Source organism: Trichosurus vulpecula, chromosome 9, assembly GCF_011100635.1.
Source record: "Trichosurus vulpecula isolate mTriVul1 chromosome 9, mTriVul1.pri, whole genome shotgun sequence".
Taxonomy (NCBI): Eukaryota; Metazoa; Chordata; class Mammalia; order Diprotodontia; family Phalangeridae; genus Trichosurus; species Trichosurus vulpecula.
In genome coordinates this window covers 113,190,194-113,207,398 of record NC_050581.1, presented here as the reverse complement: position 1 = coordinate 113,207,398, position 17,205 = coordinate 113,190,194, and the positions used below count along the sequence as shown (strand labels likewise).

The following is a 17,205-nucleotide window of genomic DNA, read 5'->3' as shown; positions in this document are numbered from 1 at the left end:
ATAGGAGGCTTAGTTTTTGGACAAAGGAAATAACACCATCAGCTTTTCAGACATTTGTAATTCATAATCAATACAACTTGACGTATCTTAACACAGCCAGTAAACTGCACTATGGAAGAAAAAAAAAATCTATATGTAGGTACTCATACAAGTAAACACATATACATGTTCTCTACCCTTTTTCAATAGTTCAAGGATCCAAAATTTTGTTCAAGATGGGTATACTCACTCTTTCCTCCAGCGACAGACTACATAACTCCCTTTGTGAGTTAATACACAGCCTACGAGTGCTATGGGAGAAAAATCCTATACCTTGTTGCCAACCTGGTGATAAGTCTCTGACTTTTTAGATTGCTTTCTGAACAGCCTTTCAAGCTTGCGGAAAGCCACTCATGCTCCTTTGTCACAACCCTGAGACACCAAAACTGCCTCCACACCATAAGGCAAAGCATATCCTACTTACACACATACATATACACCTCCCACCCATACAGAAGATAAGACTTGGCACTGATAAGTGGCATTAAAACAATGTGGTTCAAAGTCCCCATTTTACAGAGGGGGACATGAAGACTCAAAGTTTAAGTGAATTGCCCAACTTGGGATTCTCACCCAAGTCTTACGCCAAAATCAAATTTCTTTCTAGTATACCAATATGTATTATACACACACGCATGCACACACACACTTTGTGAGACTATATGCATGTCTGTATATACATACATATATGTGTGCAGAAACATACATACAAAATTTCTGATAGTAAAATAAACAGTGTAAAAGATGAGTTATCAAAAAATAAAAAATTGGACTCTATTTTAAGTTTTCATTGCTGTTTGTAGGAAACTCTCTCTTCCTTTAACAGGAACTGAATTAAAATTATTGCATAAAAATAGTACAAATTAACAATGCAAGTTATACAGGCAGATAAGGTATAATGCAAAGTGTAAAGAATTTGGAGTCTAGCTCAGATTCTAGTTCAGTCACTTAACAGGCATGTAATTCTAGACAAATTACTTCTCAGAACTTTGGTTTCCCCATCTGTAAAATGAGGATATATTTGCATTGCTTACCTCACAGCATTGTTTTGAGGATCAAATGCAAGTGGATGGAAAACACTTTGCAAATTGCAAAGCACAATGTAAATGCCAGGTATGAGTCAAAAAGGAAATAACACAAAAAATAATAGATGTTCAATTTAAAGCAGTCCATGTTTCAGTACATTTCTCTAGTACTTCTGAGGAATAATAAACTGCCACACAGATTGACTTCAAAAAATCAGAGCATTTTAGAGTTGGAAGGGCTCACAGCCACCAGCTAGTCCAAATCATACCCAAAGGAAAACCCATTACAACATGCTTTATAAAGCATTTTATATCCACATAGCTTTTGCTTGAAGACCTCTAGTGAGGGGAAACTCACTACCTTCCTAAGGCATCGTGGATAACTCTTACTCTTGGGAAGTTTAGAGTTTGCAAAGCATTCTATATAAATTCTCATTTGAATCTCATAACCCTGTGAGGTATTATTATCACTATTTTATACAAGAGGAAACTAAAATAGGGGAAGGAAGAAAGAAGAAGTTAGCTGGATCTGCCTGTGGTCACAAGTCTAGAACCCTAGTTTTCTGGACTCTATCTCTAGTACGCTACGCATTACATCCCCATAGAAAAGACTACAGAATAATTTGGGCTTAAATAAATCTTCTGATTCCTTTTTGTTCTGAACTTGGAAGACATTCTCTTATCTAGTTAGAAACTTTCATCCTATTTTCACTCTGCTAGTGCATCTTTCAAAGCACCTTTTCAATAACCAAAAGAAAAAAAAATCATATTTCATTTACTACCAGCATATATTCATTTTAGAAACACCCTAGATGGAACAACTTTAATATACAACTCGGAACATTTTATCTTCACAAAATATTTAAAACTACTACCACCCTACTATCAAAAGAAGTATTTTTACATGCGTTTTCTTTGGTTTCAAAAAAAAAAAATCTCACATTAAGTTTCATTAAATTAAGCATTTGTATAAATTTCAATTTTACCCCCTTTTCCACCTGTTGTTATCTTGCTCCCTTCTCTCTTTATTTTCTTTTGTCTTTATCTTTACAAGTCACTTTTAACCCTGTTTGCCTCAGTTTCCTCATCTGTCAAATGAGCTGGAGAAGGAAACGGCAAACCACTCCAGTATCTTTCCTAAGAAAATCCCAAACAAAATCACAAAATGTTGATTGAAATGACTCAACATACTGACAGAGTTTTAAAAGGTTGAAAGGAAAGGTGTTCAATAATCTCAGGTATCAAAAAGTACTAAAAAGCAGCAAAATTCTTTGGAACCAGTTTTAAAACAAAACAAAACAAAACAAAACCACTACAGTAGAAGAGTGGAAAACAACACGTACATAACAAAGAGAAGAAAGTAGTATCATGTCTGATGAGCCTAAAGACCTCAATTGCTGGGTAAGGTGGCCTTAATGGACAAAAACTACTAGACAACAACTCCCATCATAGATCAAGGTGAGAGCTAAATGGACACACAAATTAGATATAAAAGGTCACAGGACCTTTCACAGCCATGGAGAGAGGAAGAGTTCATGACCAAATAAAGAATATAAAACTATAAAGAATAAAATGAACAACTTTGATTACATAAAACTGAAAAACTTTTGTACAAACAGAATCAGGCCAGTCAAAACTAAAAGGGAAACAGTGAACTGAGGGAGGAAAAAAACTTTTCATTAGGCTTTTCTGGTAAAGTCTGATATACTAGATATAAGCAATTGATTCAGATATATAACAAGAACCACTCTCCAGTGGATAAACAGTCAAAGAACAAGAAAATATTGTTCTTAAAGGAAGAAACTCAAGCTATGAATAGATATGAAAAATGCCCCAAATCCCTGTCAGAAAGGATTATAACAACTCTGAGGTTCTACTCCATACCTTTCATACTGGCAAAAATGACAGTTATTGGAGGGGTTAAAGGAAAATAGAACTGAATCCACTCAACCATCTAGAAAGCAATGTGGAATTTTACCCCCCCCCCCAAAAGCCACTATACTATACACCCCCTTTGAATCCAACCATTAGGCCTACATACCAAAGAGACGGAAAAAAAAAAAAGAAGAGGAGGAAAGGAGCCCATATGTATAAAAATATTGTATAATAGTTCTTTTTGTAGTAGCATAGAACTAAATGGATATGTATCAACTAAGGAGTAAGTGAACAAATTATGGTATATTAATATAATGGAATACTACCATGAAGAAAGAAATGGTCAAACTATTTGAGAGAAACCTGGGAAGATTTGTATGAACTAATACAGAGTTAAACTGAAAATGAGAACAATTAAGAAAACAACATGGTATATAAAACAACTGGGAAAAACTTAACTTTGGTCAATGCAAAGACCAACCACAACTCATTAGAACCAATGATTAAATATGCTACCCCTCCCAAAGACATACTTTTGGACAGTGTAAATATTTGGATTTATTTTTCTTGACTATGCTCACCTGTTACAAGGACTTTTCTCTCTCTTTTTTTTTCTTAAAGTAGGGAAAGGACTACTTTGGAGGGAGAAGGCAATTAGCAATAGTGTTGTCTCCTTACCCCCAACCCCAAAATGAAAAGAAACAAAAAAGATCACTGAGGCATTTTTAAAAAATGCACAAAAAAATTCAGTGGTAAATGCAGACAAGCTAGACAGCTTAGAAAGTAACACATTGAATTTATCATATAATTTGAAAGAAGCAAGCTGTATGTTAGCTTTGGTTTCACATACAGTCTTCTTTTTCTGTTCTTTGGAGACAAACATATGGCTCCAAAGAACCTTCTATTCTGGTTAAAGGCCAATGATTGAAGACTAATGTGGACTTGTTCCTAAGAGAGAAAGTGTGATGAAAATTGAAAATATTAGACAATGAGTATTGATTCTAACACTTGCTACTTTTGTGACTTAAAGGCTGGTCAGTCTGAGTCTCAATTTCCTCATTTGTAAAATGGGCTGAATATTTTGTATTAGTAACAATGCCCTGTCAGAAGGAAAAAAAAGCACTTTTTGAGCTGTAAAGCCATTATATAAGGGTGAGCTGTAAATCATCAATAATCAGTGAACAAGCATTTTATTAAGCACATACTATGTGCCAGGCACTGTGCTAGGTGCTAGAGATATACCACAAAGTTTTATTTTTAAATAAATAAAGAAAAAATCCCTGTCAAATAATTTACATACTTTTATAGGAATATATGTATGTGTACATGTGTATATAATATGTATACATAATATTGTATGTATATATACATATATAAACACATAGAAAATACAATATAAATTTAAATACAGGGAGGTAAGGGGGAAAAAAAAGCTCACTGTAGAAGGTATTGTTTGAGTTGAGTCTTGAAGGAAAAGTTTCTAGGAGAGCAGAATATACTCTAAGCAAGGTGGACAGTCAGTATAAAGGCACAGATATAGGAAACAAAAGTGCCATGTGAGGAACAAAGTTTGGTTGTATTGTTCAGTGAGGTTGCAAAGGAAATTACATAAAATGAAACCGTAAAGCTAAGTTGCCAACAAATTGTTTGTGAAATGTAATAGGGAGCTAACATGTAGATGATGGTATATACAGGAGAGAGGTTCAGAATTAGGAGACTCATTAAGAGGATACTGCGATAGGAAAGATAAGAGGTAGTAAAGGACTGAACTACAGTGGTGGCTATAGATGACACAGACATGCAGATAAGATTTGGTAAGTAATTAGATATGTACAGAGGGTAAAAATAATGTTGATGTTATAACCAAAAACCAGAGAACAGAGGAATTGTGGATCAATGGTGAGGTTGCAAATCTTAAAAAGAAATAGGGAAGTTCAGTAGAAGGATATGTATGTAGAGATGGGAAGACAATGCGTCTTCGAGACACTCAGTTTGTCAAGTCCAACAGGCAATTAAATACACAGGAATGAACACCAGTTAGAGACTCAGGCTGGAAATAGAGATCTTGGAATCACATCAACAGAGAGGATAATTCAACCTCAGGGAACTAATAAGATCACTAAGTGAATACTAGAATAAGGAATACTATTTCCTAAGTTAGCCTGCTTTATATATATCTATATCTATATTTTGACATTTCTAGCAGAGAAAGAAAAGAGTCTGGAGACTGAGAATTGGTTAGACAAGTAAAAAACTTGGAGAAGGCACTGACCTGAAAACTCAAATGAGAGAGAGAATTCAGGTCAATAGTGTCAAATGTTGCAGAGGTCAAGAAGAATGAGCTACATCATGCATGTAACAAGGGTTGTAACAGCTAAGGACTCTAGCAATATTACAGGGATGGAAACTTTACTATCCAACCACTTTGGTTTAAAGCTTACTAAAGTAGAAATATTTCTTCCAAACTACCTGGTGAGCTATGTACTGGGGGTAAGAAATTTTCATAAATATGCTAAGGGTTTTGTTACTTATATTGGGAGTGGATAGAAATTTTTAAAGACATTTTTCAAATAATTTATTTATACGTAATAGCAATTTTTCACTTCTCCAATTTAGCTATGGATTCCTAGAACTGGGAGGTATATATAAATTTCTTGTCCCTATGCAGAAAGAGGTTAAGGGAGGACTTTAGATTTTGTATGTTTTATTACTAAAATCAAAATAATTTTGTAAAAAAAACAAGCAGCATAAGCTATAGGAAATACACAACTTCCATAATGATAGGGAACTTAACAGGTGTCCACATTTTGGGAATGAATGTCACTTGGGAATAATGACTTAACCAAAATAGGGCTTTTTGTAACATCTTTGTAGTTTTGAAATCAGACTGAAGGCTTGTGGCTTAAAGGTTTAATGGCCTGAAACAGAATTTGAAAAGCACAGTGCAAAAAGAAAAGAGTGAAAAGTAACCACATAAACGGCATATGGAGGCAACCCAGGCCTCCACTTTTTTTGAGAGGCACACAGCATGATATAAGGGAAAGGACATGGTTTAGAGAGGATCTAGTTGAATCCTCACTTTACAAGGTAGGAAACTGAGGCCCAGAAACTTCAAGAATGCATGCTTAGCAAGATAGCATCAAAGACCGAATAAGAATCTTCAAATTTTACTCTAAGTAATGTCTCTTTTGGTTCTATAATTCTAACGAAACCTATTTCTGTGTTGAATAAGATGAGGTGGTTTCTTTTAATCCAACTTATTTTACTATCTAGAGCACGTACAATCTAAAGAGAAAGTCCAAGGAACAACTTCCATAACCTCACATCCCTGGAAGCTCTGAAACCTCTCTCATTTAACTCCTTCTGCAGGCCCAGAATATGACACTCCCTCACATGCTTTCCAAAGGTGGGAAATACTCATTCTGGAGGAATAATTAGGAAGATGGAAAATTGCTATTTCCTCACATAAATAACCTATTTCAAAATAACAATTAAAATTTCTACCTACTCCCAGTATTTTCAATAAGCTAATTAGTTTACCTCCTCTTTTGGTTTCCATGACATTAGTCTTCCCTCCTTTTTCTCTTCTCTTGTAGACATTGTCTACTTGAACCAGTGGTCATTCCTTCATCTCTCCCAGTTCTTTACTATCATGATGCCTTTACTTCCAAAGTTTCGTATGGTTAGGCATGCCCTAATTCCATCTTTCATTCTCTTTTGAACTTCTGCTGAAGTATCAAGTCCATCTCAAATAGTATGTGTTCTAAGGCTTCCTTGATCGTACCAGGTGGTGATATCATCCTGTTCATCAATCTCTTACTCTGCTTATTCTATTCTTTATTTTCGTAATTGTAGAAATAACCACTTAAGGAATGTTTCATATCTTTTTTGTTCCATAAAGGCAAGGCTTCTACCAAATTAATTAATCCTACATCTAATATAGTATTTTGGCCATCATAAGGGTTTAATGATTGTTGGTTGATCACTGCTGGGATCTTCATAAAGGATATTGAAAAGAAGAGAGAAAACATCTTTTCCTTATGAAAATATACTACACTTGCACTGGGAATATTACAAGCAGCTCTGGTCACACCATTAGATAGGTTAGACCTTTGCTTAAGGAATAACAAATGTACTGTGTGAAGGACTGGAGATGGGGAGAAATTAGGGCAGAGATACAAATTAGAAGGCAATAATCCCAAGCCAAAGAGGTGATGAGGGCCTTAATTAGGGTGGAAGTCATTTGAGCATGACAAATGGGAACAGATACTTTATGTGTGGTGGAGATATAGACAATAAAATTCGGGAACTGATTGGAACTGAATGTATAGGTGGATGAGAAAACAAAGAGGCTCTGAACCTAGATAACTAGAAGGATGGTGATACCTTGGACAGAAATAAGGGAGGACATTTGGGGACAAAAGACTGGGCTTTGAAGAAAGACAATCAACTTTGTTTTGAACATAGTGCTTTTAGAATGCTTACAGTACAGTTCTAAATGTAAGATAGGCAGTAACTGATACAGAACTTGAGCTCAGGAAAGACTAGGGCTGGATATAATGATCTGGGAGTCATCTGCAAAGTGACAATTCAACCCATGTAAACTCTTAAGGCAACTAAGTGAGAGGGAGTTCAAAGAGGGAAAAAGGTCTGGGGCAGAGGCTCAGGTAGGAGGAAAGGAACCAAGAAAGCAGACATGAAAATCACAGAAAAAGGTGATCAACAGTGCCAAATGATGTAAGGAACTCCAGAAGGACAGGCAGTGAAAAAAAAGTTATTCGAATAAATAAGAAAGAGGTCACTAGTAACTCAGGAAAAAGTAATTTCAGGGGAGTGATAAAGTTAGAAGATGGATTGTAAAAGTTGTAAAGCAAGCGAAAGTAAAGGAAGAAGTAATGAGCGCAGTTCACTTTTTTCAGGGAGTTTGGCTGAGAAAGGAAAGATCTAAGACAGTATCAGAAGGTTCTGAGTTCCAGGGTAGGGAAGAAGCAGGAGAACAGAAATAAAAATTGTGTGACAAGGTCTTCTGCTTGAAAAGGGCTAAACCAGAATAGAAGTTTTTATGAATCAATTTTAAGAGATAATTAGAGAGCTAAAAACTCTTTTTTAAAAAGGAATCATATGAATGGAAAGCAAGCCGAATGTCACTAGTTATAAGTGTGGCAGAATCACCCCCTGCCCCACTAGAGATCTTAGTGGAAGAGTTATCAAGGCAATATTATAAGTATATCCATAGAATAAAGAGATTATGAAACAAACCTCCATGAGGACAAAGACTGTTTTGCTTTGCATGCTATTCAAGAAGTACAGTTTCACATAACTGATGCTCAAATATTTGAGCAGTAACTGATAGTGTGGGCCATGCAGAAGATGCAGTTTCTCCTCTCAAAAGCTTACAATCTATTATCAAAGCTGATTGTATAGTGTCCTTCTCTGGCCTGTTCCCTACAGCCAAGTAGTACCTATCTGTTGGTTTTACCTCCAAAATCTTTCACAACTACCTCCTCTGCACTGCTACTGCTTTTGTTACTAACTTTCTAGCCACTACTCTCTCAAAGTGTCTTTCACTACTATTATCAAAGTAATCTCCTAAGGCACAAGTCTAATTAGGCCCCCGCTCTACTACTCATTGCCCTAGAATAATCTGGTTTTAATCTTCTTGCCCCATCACAACCATCTAGAGCTTAATTTCCAAATTTCTTTTGTGTTACCATTTTTTACATTATAGCCAAACTGGACTACTTGTCATTTCCAGGTCTTGTCCTGCCTCCCTTGACTCCAGGACACTTGCACAGAACAGACTCCTTCCCAACATCTTTCTCTTTCCTCAAAAATCCATCTCAAATACCACTGTTTTCTTTGGTATCTTGCCAGCTACAAATGATCACTCCTCAACCTTATCATTTTGACCTCTCCTGTATTCTCATTTTATTAGATTTTTACCATCCTTGAAGACAGAGACTGTCACTTTGCATATTAACATTCCCAGTGTCCAACACACGCATTATACATAGTAGGTACTCAATAAGTATTTGTTAAATTGAATTCAAATTGAATGTTTTTCTGTAATACTATGAATATACCATTGATGACTTCAAAGATACTGGAATATCCTTTGAATCTGATATATGCACTTAAAATTCCCACATTTTGTACATTTAATTCAACTTGATAAGCATTTATTAAATATTGATTTTGTTCCAGGTACCAAAAACAATTAAATTTTTTCAGTCAGATCTGTGTCAGGTTATTTTTTGAGTTAATTTCTACCACTGCTTATCAACATGGATTTCTTCAGAATTGGTTATACTGCATCATGACCAAAAAGCAAAGCCATGATGACTTCAACAAACTAGATAGGACCTGTAGGTCAAAAACTTTAGAAGACATCATTTGAGAACCTCTGGGATGGCTTGCCTTGGGACATTTGGTACTTGACTTGAACATGTGGTAAATTCACTTACCAAAGCACCTGCAGAAAATTTTTTAAGAATTATGTAAACTATTAACAACCACGTGAAAGAATGCTCCAAATCATTAAGAAAATGCAAATCTAACCATCTAGAATTTTTGCCTCATACCCTACAAATCAGCAAAGATGACAAAAGATGGGAAGTCAAGGTTGGAGGGGATTTGGGAAGATAGGCTCACTAGTACATTGTTGGTGGATCTGTGAATCAGTTCAACCATTCTGGAAAGCAATTTGGATTTATGCACATAAAGTGACTAATATCCATACCCTTTAATCCAGAGGTCCTCTTACTGGGCTTGCACTCCAAGTTGCCCATTGATAAGAAGTCCCCATATACACCAAAATATGCACTGCAGAATTTTTTTGGGAAAGACAGCTCAGAACTGGAAACAAAGTAGATGCCTATTAGCTGGAGAATGGCTAAACAAATGAATATAATGGAACATCACTATATTGTAAGAAATGAAGGTGATAAATTCAAGAAGCATGAAAAGACCTTGTCAAACTGATGCAGAGTAAAGTAAGCAGTCAAGAAAACAGTATTAATAATTGACAACACAGAGGGGGCAGAGCCAAGATGGTGGAGGGAAGGCAGGGACTCACCTGAGCTCTCTCCCAAACCCCTCCCAAGACCTTTAAATAATGCCCTAAAACAAAACCTGGAGTGGCAGAACCCACAAAAGGACAGGGTGAAACAATTTTCCAGCCCAAGACAGCTTAAAAGTTTTGCAGGAAAGGTCTGTCACACCAGGGTGAGAATGGAGTTCAGGTGACACCAGTGCAGACTAGACCCCAGTATACCAGGAAGAGGCCTTGGGAGTGAATAAATCAGCAGCTGCTGCTTCAGGAGCACTCAGCCCACTGATGGTAAGGGGATCAAACAACTGGTCAGGAGATTATAGGGGTCTCTTCGCTAGCACTGAGGCAGTACTGTTGCTTTACTCATACTCAGATGTGGGCCTCAGTCTTGGGTGTGAGTCCCAGGGCAAGGAGGAACACTAGCAAACCAGAGCTTGGGCCACAGTGGAGTGGGGGACTCATAGTTCAAGGGCAGAAAAGAGTGCTTGTGATCGATCACAGACCACAGCACAGGCCAGGAGAGCAGTAAACATCACACCACCCTGGAAGAACTGAAAACTTACAGGTTCCTATAAAATATCTCTGAAAAGAGCTGCACAAAACTCCTGAAGCTTGGTGCAGGGTGCCCTCTATCCTGGAAGCAGAGCCCTACTTTAACAAAGAGTAAAAGTCAACTAATAGGCTAAGAAAACGAGCAAACAGAAAAAACAAACTCTAGGCATAGAAAGTTACTTTGGTGACAAGGAAGATAAAACACACACACACACACACACACACACACACACACACACACAGAGAAAACGACAGAAAAGTCAAAATTTTTACAACAAAAGTCTCCAAGAAAAATATGTATTGGTCTCAGGTCATGGAAGAGATCAAAAAGGATTTTAAAAATCAAGTAAGAGAGGTAGAGGAAAAAGTGGGAAGAGAAACAAGAGTGATGCAAGAAAATTACGAAAAAAAGAGTCAACAGCTTGGTAAAGGAGACACAAAAAACCAGAATAGGCCAAATGGTAAAAGAGGCAACGAAACTCACTAAAGAACTCATTAAAAATACAATTGGTGAAATGGAAAAAGAGGTAAAAAAACCTCACTGAAGACAATAAATTCCTTAAAAATGAGAACTGAACAAGTGGGAAGCTCATGACTCTATGAGACATCAAAAAACAATAAAACAAAACCAAACAAATGAAAAATAGAAGACAATGTGAAATCTTATTAGAAAAACAAATGATTTGGAAAACAGATTCAGAAGAGATAATTTAAAACTATTGGACTTCGTGAAAGTCATGATCAAACAAAAAGCTTAGACATCATCTTTCAAGAAATTATCAATGAAACCTGCCCTGACATCCTATAACCAGAGGGTAAAACAGAAACTGAAAGAATCCAATCATATCCTGAAAGAGATCCCAAAATGAAAATTCCTAGGAATATTATAGCTAAATTCCAGAGTGCCCAGGTCAAGGAAAACCTATTACAGGCAGCCAGAAAGAAACAATTCAAGTATGGTGGAGCCACAAGCAGAATAACACAAAATTTAGCAGCTTCCACATTAAAGGATCAGAGGGCTTGGAATAGGATATTCTGGAAGGCAAAGGAACTAGGATTACAACCAAGAATCACCTACCCTGCAAAACTGAGTATAATTTTTCAGGGGAAAAAATAGAAGATTTTCAAGAATTCTTACTGAAATTCAAGAATTTCAAGACCAGAGTTGAATAGAAATCTGATTTCCCAACACAAGACTCAAGAGAAGCAAAAAAAGGTAAACAGGAAAGGGAAATTCATAAGGGACTGAATGAATGTTGTGAACTATTTTTACATGTAACTAGGGGAAAATAAAATATAAAATTAATTTTTAAAAATGACTATAAATGGAGAGAATGACAAAAAATTAAAAGTGGGAGGTTAACAAGTTTATACATTGAAAAACTTTGAAAAATTTTCAATGTATTCATCAGCTATGCTAATTTTTTCCCTCTTTTTCTTTTTGGCTTAAACCAATACCGTTATACGGGACAGCTTTTTGGGAAGGGAAAGAAGAGGGATATTGGGGACACTATAGGAGTAAAAAAAAAATCATCATTAAAAACCTGTTCAAGAATTTATAAAACTAACCATCTTATTAAAGATTTGAAATTATTGCCCCATGGACTACTGGGCAATTACATATGTGACTCAGTTATACTAGCCAGACATGCACATGACTAGCTACTTGTTAATACTTTGATGCAACAATATTTGAAAATCCTATCCTTAATTTTCAGCTTACTTAAAAGTCACTACCACATACTTTAAACCACAAAGTTTAATTTTTCTCCTAACACTGGAAGCATTAAAGTACTTTTTCTTTTCCTCAAAAAAAATTGAGAAAAATCACTGACAACACAACTTAAATAAGTAAATGCAGTGCCTCTGTATAAATTATTGGGAGCTTATAGAGAACCCAGGACATTTTTTAACCAAATTACAACTGAATTAAGTTTTAATTTACACTAGCACTACAGTAGTATTTCTTCCTATGTTTATTCAAATCAACTTGAGACTTCTGGCTCCTTCACATGTTCTTTCCAGGTTTTTTGGGTATATAACCCTAACTCATTAGGTATGTTGTTACTTAGGACAATTATGCCTCACTGGGGGACACAGCCTAGGGCTGAATGTGTCTGATCCAATATAGATATCTATATTTTCTTATGAATTAAAAAACATTAACTGTCTTAAGATAGATGAATAAGAGGGAAAGGTCAAAAACAGGTAACTAGAAATACTAAACTTATCACCTGGTAAGGACTCCTTCTGCCCCTAAATTTCTTATTATTAAGCAGCAATGGATACATTTCTTTTTTCCTCTGATTACATATCCACCATAAGCATCAACAGGAAAGGCTCTGGAAATATTAGCCACTGCAGTCTCTAGTTACTCAATGTCAATGGATACTAGTCATTTCACAGGAGTCTTACCTCCTTTTCTCAGGATCCAACCGAACACTGATGTTTGCTGTCATCTTGAGCAGGAGCTGCATTTAACCATCACCTGTTTACCTGTTCCAACTGTCATGACCTTTTGGACCTTGGGTACATTTTCAGCATAGGGGATATTGTACAACAATTCCGTTTCCAAATGGAACTGTATGCAAGTGCCTCTGCTGAAAATGTAGACCAATAAAGGCTGCATATATGAATATGTATAATGTAATTATGTGTGTAACAAAGAAGTATGTGTTACTGATGTTCCTCATAGGTTCTGCAACTTAAGGAGTGAAAATGTGTGAGCCTTGTATAGCCAAGGCAGCTGTCCTGTGTATATAGGTATAGAAAAGATAGCTCACTTAATCCTTTCACGCCAGGAGTCGGGATTTTCCCGGAACGACGTCCATTGTCGGCAATGGACGCACCAAAATAACGCCGGCGCCAGTGAGTTAACCACCTCTGTCCTCTTTTCACCTATTATATTTTTCATGCATCATCCAGCTTCCCAACCATCTTCCTGTTTCTTCACAGAATGCACGCTAGGTTCTCTCTTTTCTTCAGCACGGAGTTGAAAATGGAGTTGAGAAAAGGAGACACATGGTCAGCTGGTGATGTTAACAAGCTCCTTGCTGCCCTGAGAAGCTAGATGGAAATGGTTCAAGTTACAAGGGGGATCATCATCAGATCTGGGAGGACAAAGCTTAAGTCATGAGTCTTCATACCCTCATCCCACCCTCTCCTAGACTTATTTCTAACGATGATCCATATTTTATATAATTACTGTAAAATCAGGTTTAAGAAAACTTGTGAATTCACCTTTCAGGGGTAAGATAAAGTGAAACATATATCCACTAATGATCCAATTGCCCAAGAAGGTCAAGAAGCCATGGATTGAGTGAAATAAAATAGCAGATACCATAATCTAATGGCTGCTAAATTTGCTAGGACCTTGAACTTTAAGGATATTTCTTTTCAATTTGTATCTATTTTGATACATAGGTGAAAGTCAGACAGAAGTAGTTAACTCAGTGCTTAGATAGTACAGAACAAATAAACTAGGTTATCATAGTAAAAAAAAAAAACCACATGTAAGTTTATAAACAACATTTAACTTGTTGTGTAGGTATCCTGTTTTCAAATGCATAAAAATGCCAGCTATACTGATTAAAAAACTAAGTTAACTACAGCAACCTCATCCACATTTCTGAGATTAGAGCCATGATAAATGGTAACTAAAGACATAAGTATATTATAAATTTCTCAGCATCAATGATATAAAACAAGAGCACAGCTCACAGGCAAGTATAGAATTTCACAGAAATGCAAATCTGTATGAAGAATGATTTCAGAACAAACTAAATTTTGGAGAAAGAGAATTATATTCAGTGGCTCTAGATGACAAGAGTGTCAAGATCAACAGAAAATATAAATTGAAAAGTATACATTTTACTCAAGTATTAGAAAAAAAAAATCTTAAACCTCAAGCCCACAGGATCATCAGGCTGCATACTACGGTGAATTTTTTTATTCAGGTACAATAGCCTTGGAAAGGTTAGAGGAGGAAGTAACACAAATGTCAACTTCACAAATTTGAGTTTTGGAGGACAATTTTAAATTGCCACGATTAATTTCAATTGGGTTAAAAATATTATAGACACATTCAACTATGACCAATACTATATAGTAATTATATCAAAAACAATCAAGGTCTGACAAAAACCCAGATTTAAAAAAAATTATTATTTTTATACCCATACTAGGCAAAGTAAGATAATCACAACGATTACACTTGCTGTTATGAAACATATCGGGCAAAGAGGTAAAGACAAAATCAATCACTGAAGCGATTACTCACTGAGGCAAGCATATTTAAACTCTATTAAAAATATAACTCCTATAATTCATATGCAGCAGGGAGAGCACAATGCATTCACTATAACCTGTAGCATAGTCCCATCCCCACCTTGGTATGGAATCTGCTAACCCTTCCCAACATATTTCTTCTTCAAGGGATCTCTCCTGCCTTGCTTTAGCCAGGTATCTTGCACATAGTAGGTGCTCAAAAAAATATTTGCTGAATGAATGACCCTGCATCCTTTCTTAGTAATAATTTTGATTACTATAGTGCTCATATTCCATCATAAGCATATTCACTGTGAATCCTTTCCATCTTTCCATAAGATTAGGCAGAAAGAGGATGTGTTCCATGAACTGTTACAGTGGGCAGCTAAGTGATAGAACAGGGGCATGAATCAGGAAGTAGTCAAGGGTGTACAAGAATCTACAACAATACATCTCAAACTGCTCAACCCTCAATTAAGAGTTTCAGCAAAACAATGAATGGATATTGTACCTATTAAGTAGAATGGGAAAAAAAATCCCCAACAACTAATCAGTCTATGTAAAAAGATAGTCCTACTGGGACCAAATCTCAGATGTTTGGGGCCAGATTAGGTAAAACCTCACAAGATGCCTCTAAGCAGTAGCCCCATTGTATTTGAACTAGCAGTTTGTCATTCCTGTTTCTTAAGCTACAGAGAGAGAGTGTGTGTGTGTGTGTGTGTGTGTGTGTGTGTGTGTGTAGAAAACGGTGAAATTTGAATGCTTCTCAGATGGTCATGATGCTGCCACCCAGGCTTGTGACCATATAAGGTCCACAATGGATACATACCTTAAAGACATGAGGGCCAAGAACCTAGAGTCCTGATGCTTATTAAAACCTGAAATACAGTTCTGAGTTCAGAACCTGAATGGACCGCTTTCCAGACTCATACTAATTCATATGTGATCTAACAGAATCAGATCACCAAGGGATAATATTGTAAATAATGCCCACCTTGCTATACTCTTCCAGAAAGTGATAGTGGAAAAGGCACAAGGGTCACTGATCTCTATGCTCTTCTGACAAAAAATATATATGAAGGAAGAATTTCTGAGATATAAGGTAATATCAATCTCTTTGACTGGGGACAGAAGTAAAATACAACATTTCATGCATAAAAGCATCCCACAATCACTGAATAAGATACTGGGGCCAACCAAACTTATTTTTTGAAGAAAATTCTATGATACGCTATATTAATGAAAGGAGATTTTTAATGTGGCTACTGATTCTTTGTGGTGATAAGAATATTTAACTGTGACAGAAAACTGAAAGTAAACAGAAACCAACAGCTACTATCAATGGGGAAAATGAGTCATCTAAATAACTTGTCTAGCTGTTGTAAACCTTACTTGCCTGAGGCTATGATTAAGACAAAATACCGAAAACACTGAGATGAATTTAGCATTAACAGACACTGCCAATTTGGAGAAAGCAATCCTTTTACGTCGAAATATAAAGGAAGTAATTTAATTTAGACTCCTTCACTGAACTTCAAATCTATTACACTGTTAAAAACTAATTACAATTTACTCTTACCTTCAGATCTTTCCAACTATCTAGGAGCTTAGTGGCCAGATCACTTATATCCACCATTTTATCTGGCTGTTCTTGACTCCTCTCACTTTCCACATCAGATACACCCTCCTCTTCATCTTGGGAAGGTGTTTCCATAGCAATAGGTTCTTCTAGCTTTGGGCCATTACTCTCTTTGGCCTCGGCTTCATGCTCAGCCTCCGGCTCTGAGGCAGGCTGTTTACTGCTGTCCACTGAGGTTTCAGTGTCACCTTTGGTTGGTGGCAAGTGCTGTGGAGTAAGCTGTTGTGGTTGTAGTTGTAGTTGCTGTGGCTGTGATTCTTCATCTTCTTCCACAGGAGCACTTTCTAACTGGTCAAGGTCTTCTTTGCCATCTTTGCCTTCTAGCTCACTGGTAGCATCAGAGATTGCACTGTCCATACTGTTTTCACTTATAATTTTAAGTCTACGAAACACAAGTTTCTTTGGAGTATCTGCGTCAGCTTCTGTGTTTGGCTTGGTGGAAGGATCAGGCGTGTTGAGCGGTGTGTGCGCACGTGATGTATTCTCACTGGAATAGCCATCGCCTTCACTGAAGTGGGGAACAGCAGTCTTGGTCTGAGACCAGCGCTGGATGATTGGAAGTACTTTGCTCTCCTCCAACATATTTTTTGTAGGAATAGGCAAATGTTCCAAGGTCTTTATAATCTGATTAAACACAATTTTGACAAAAATTTATCACTTTATATACTGCTCACTTTTTAAATCCTTGAATCAAAGCTTAAGAATTTCGTGGAAAAATTTTTTTTCCACAAGCTTATGCAAAAGCTCGAGTATAAAAC

At 36.4% G+C, this 17,205-nt stretch overlaps 1 protein-coding gene across 2 annotated transcripts in view; it reads right to left on the bottom strand.

Moving 5' to 3' along the window:
- Positions 1-17,205, bottom strand: part of SETD2 (SET domain containing 2, histone lysine methyltransferase) — a 157,359-nt gene that overhangs the window by 62,716 nt on the left and 77,438 nt on the right. Inside the window, exons 12-13 of one of the 2 annotated variants that reach the window (XR_005009101.1) lie at positions 16,388-17,071; positions 13,441-13,608 (exon numbers count right to left, since the gene is read on the bottom strand). Coding sequence is in view for 1 of the 2 variants with exons in the window: in XM_036737580.1 (XP_036593475.1) it covers positions 16,388-17,071 (684 nt within the window). In the remaining variant the exon portion in view is untranslated. The remainder of the gene's footprint in view (positions 1-13,440; positions 13,609-16,387; positions 17,072-17,205) is intronic. The other variant, XM_036737580.1, reaches the window with a different exon arrangement.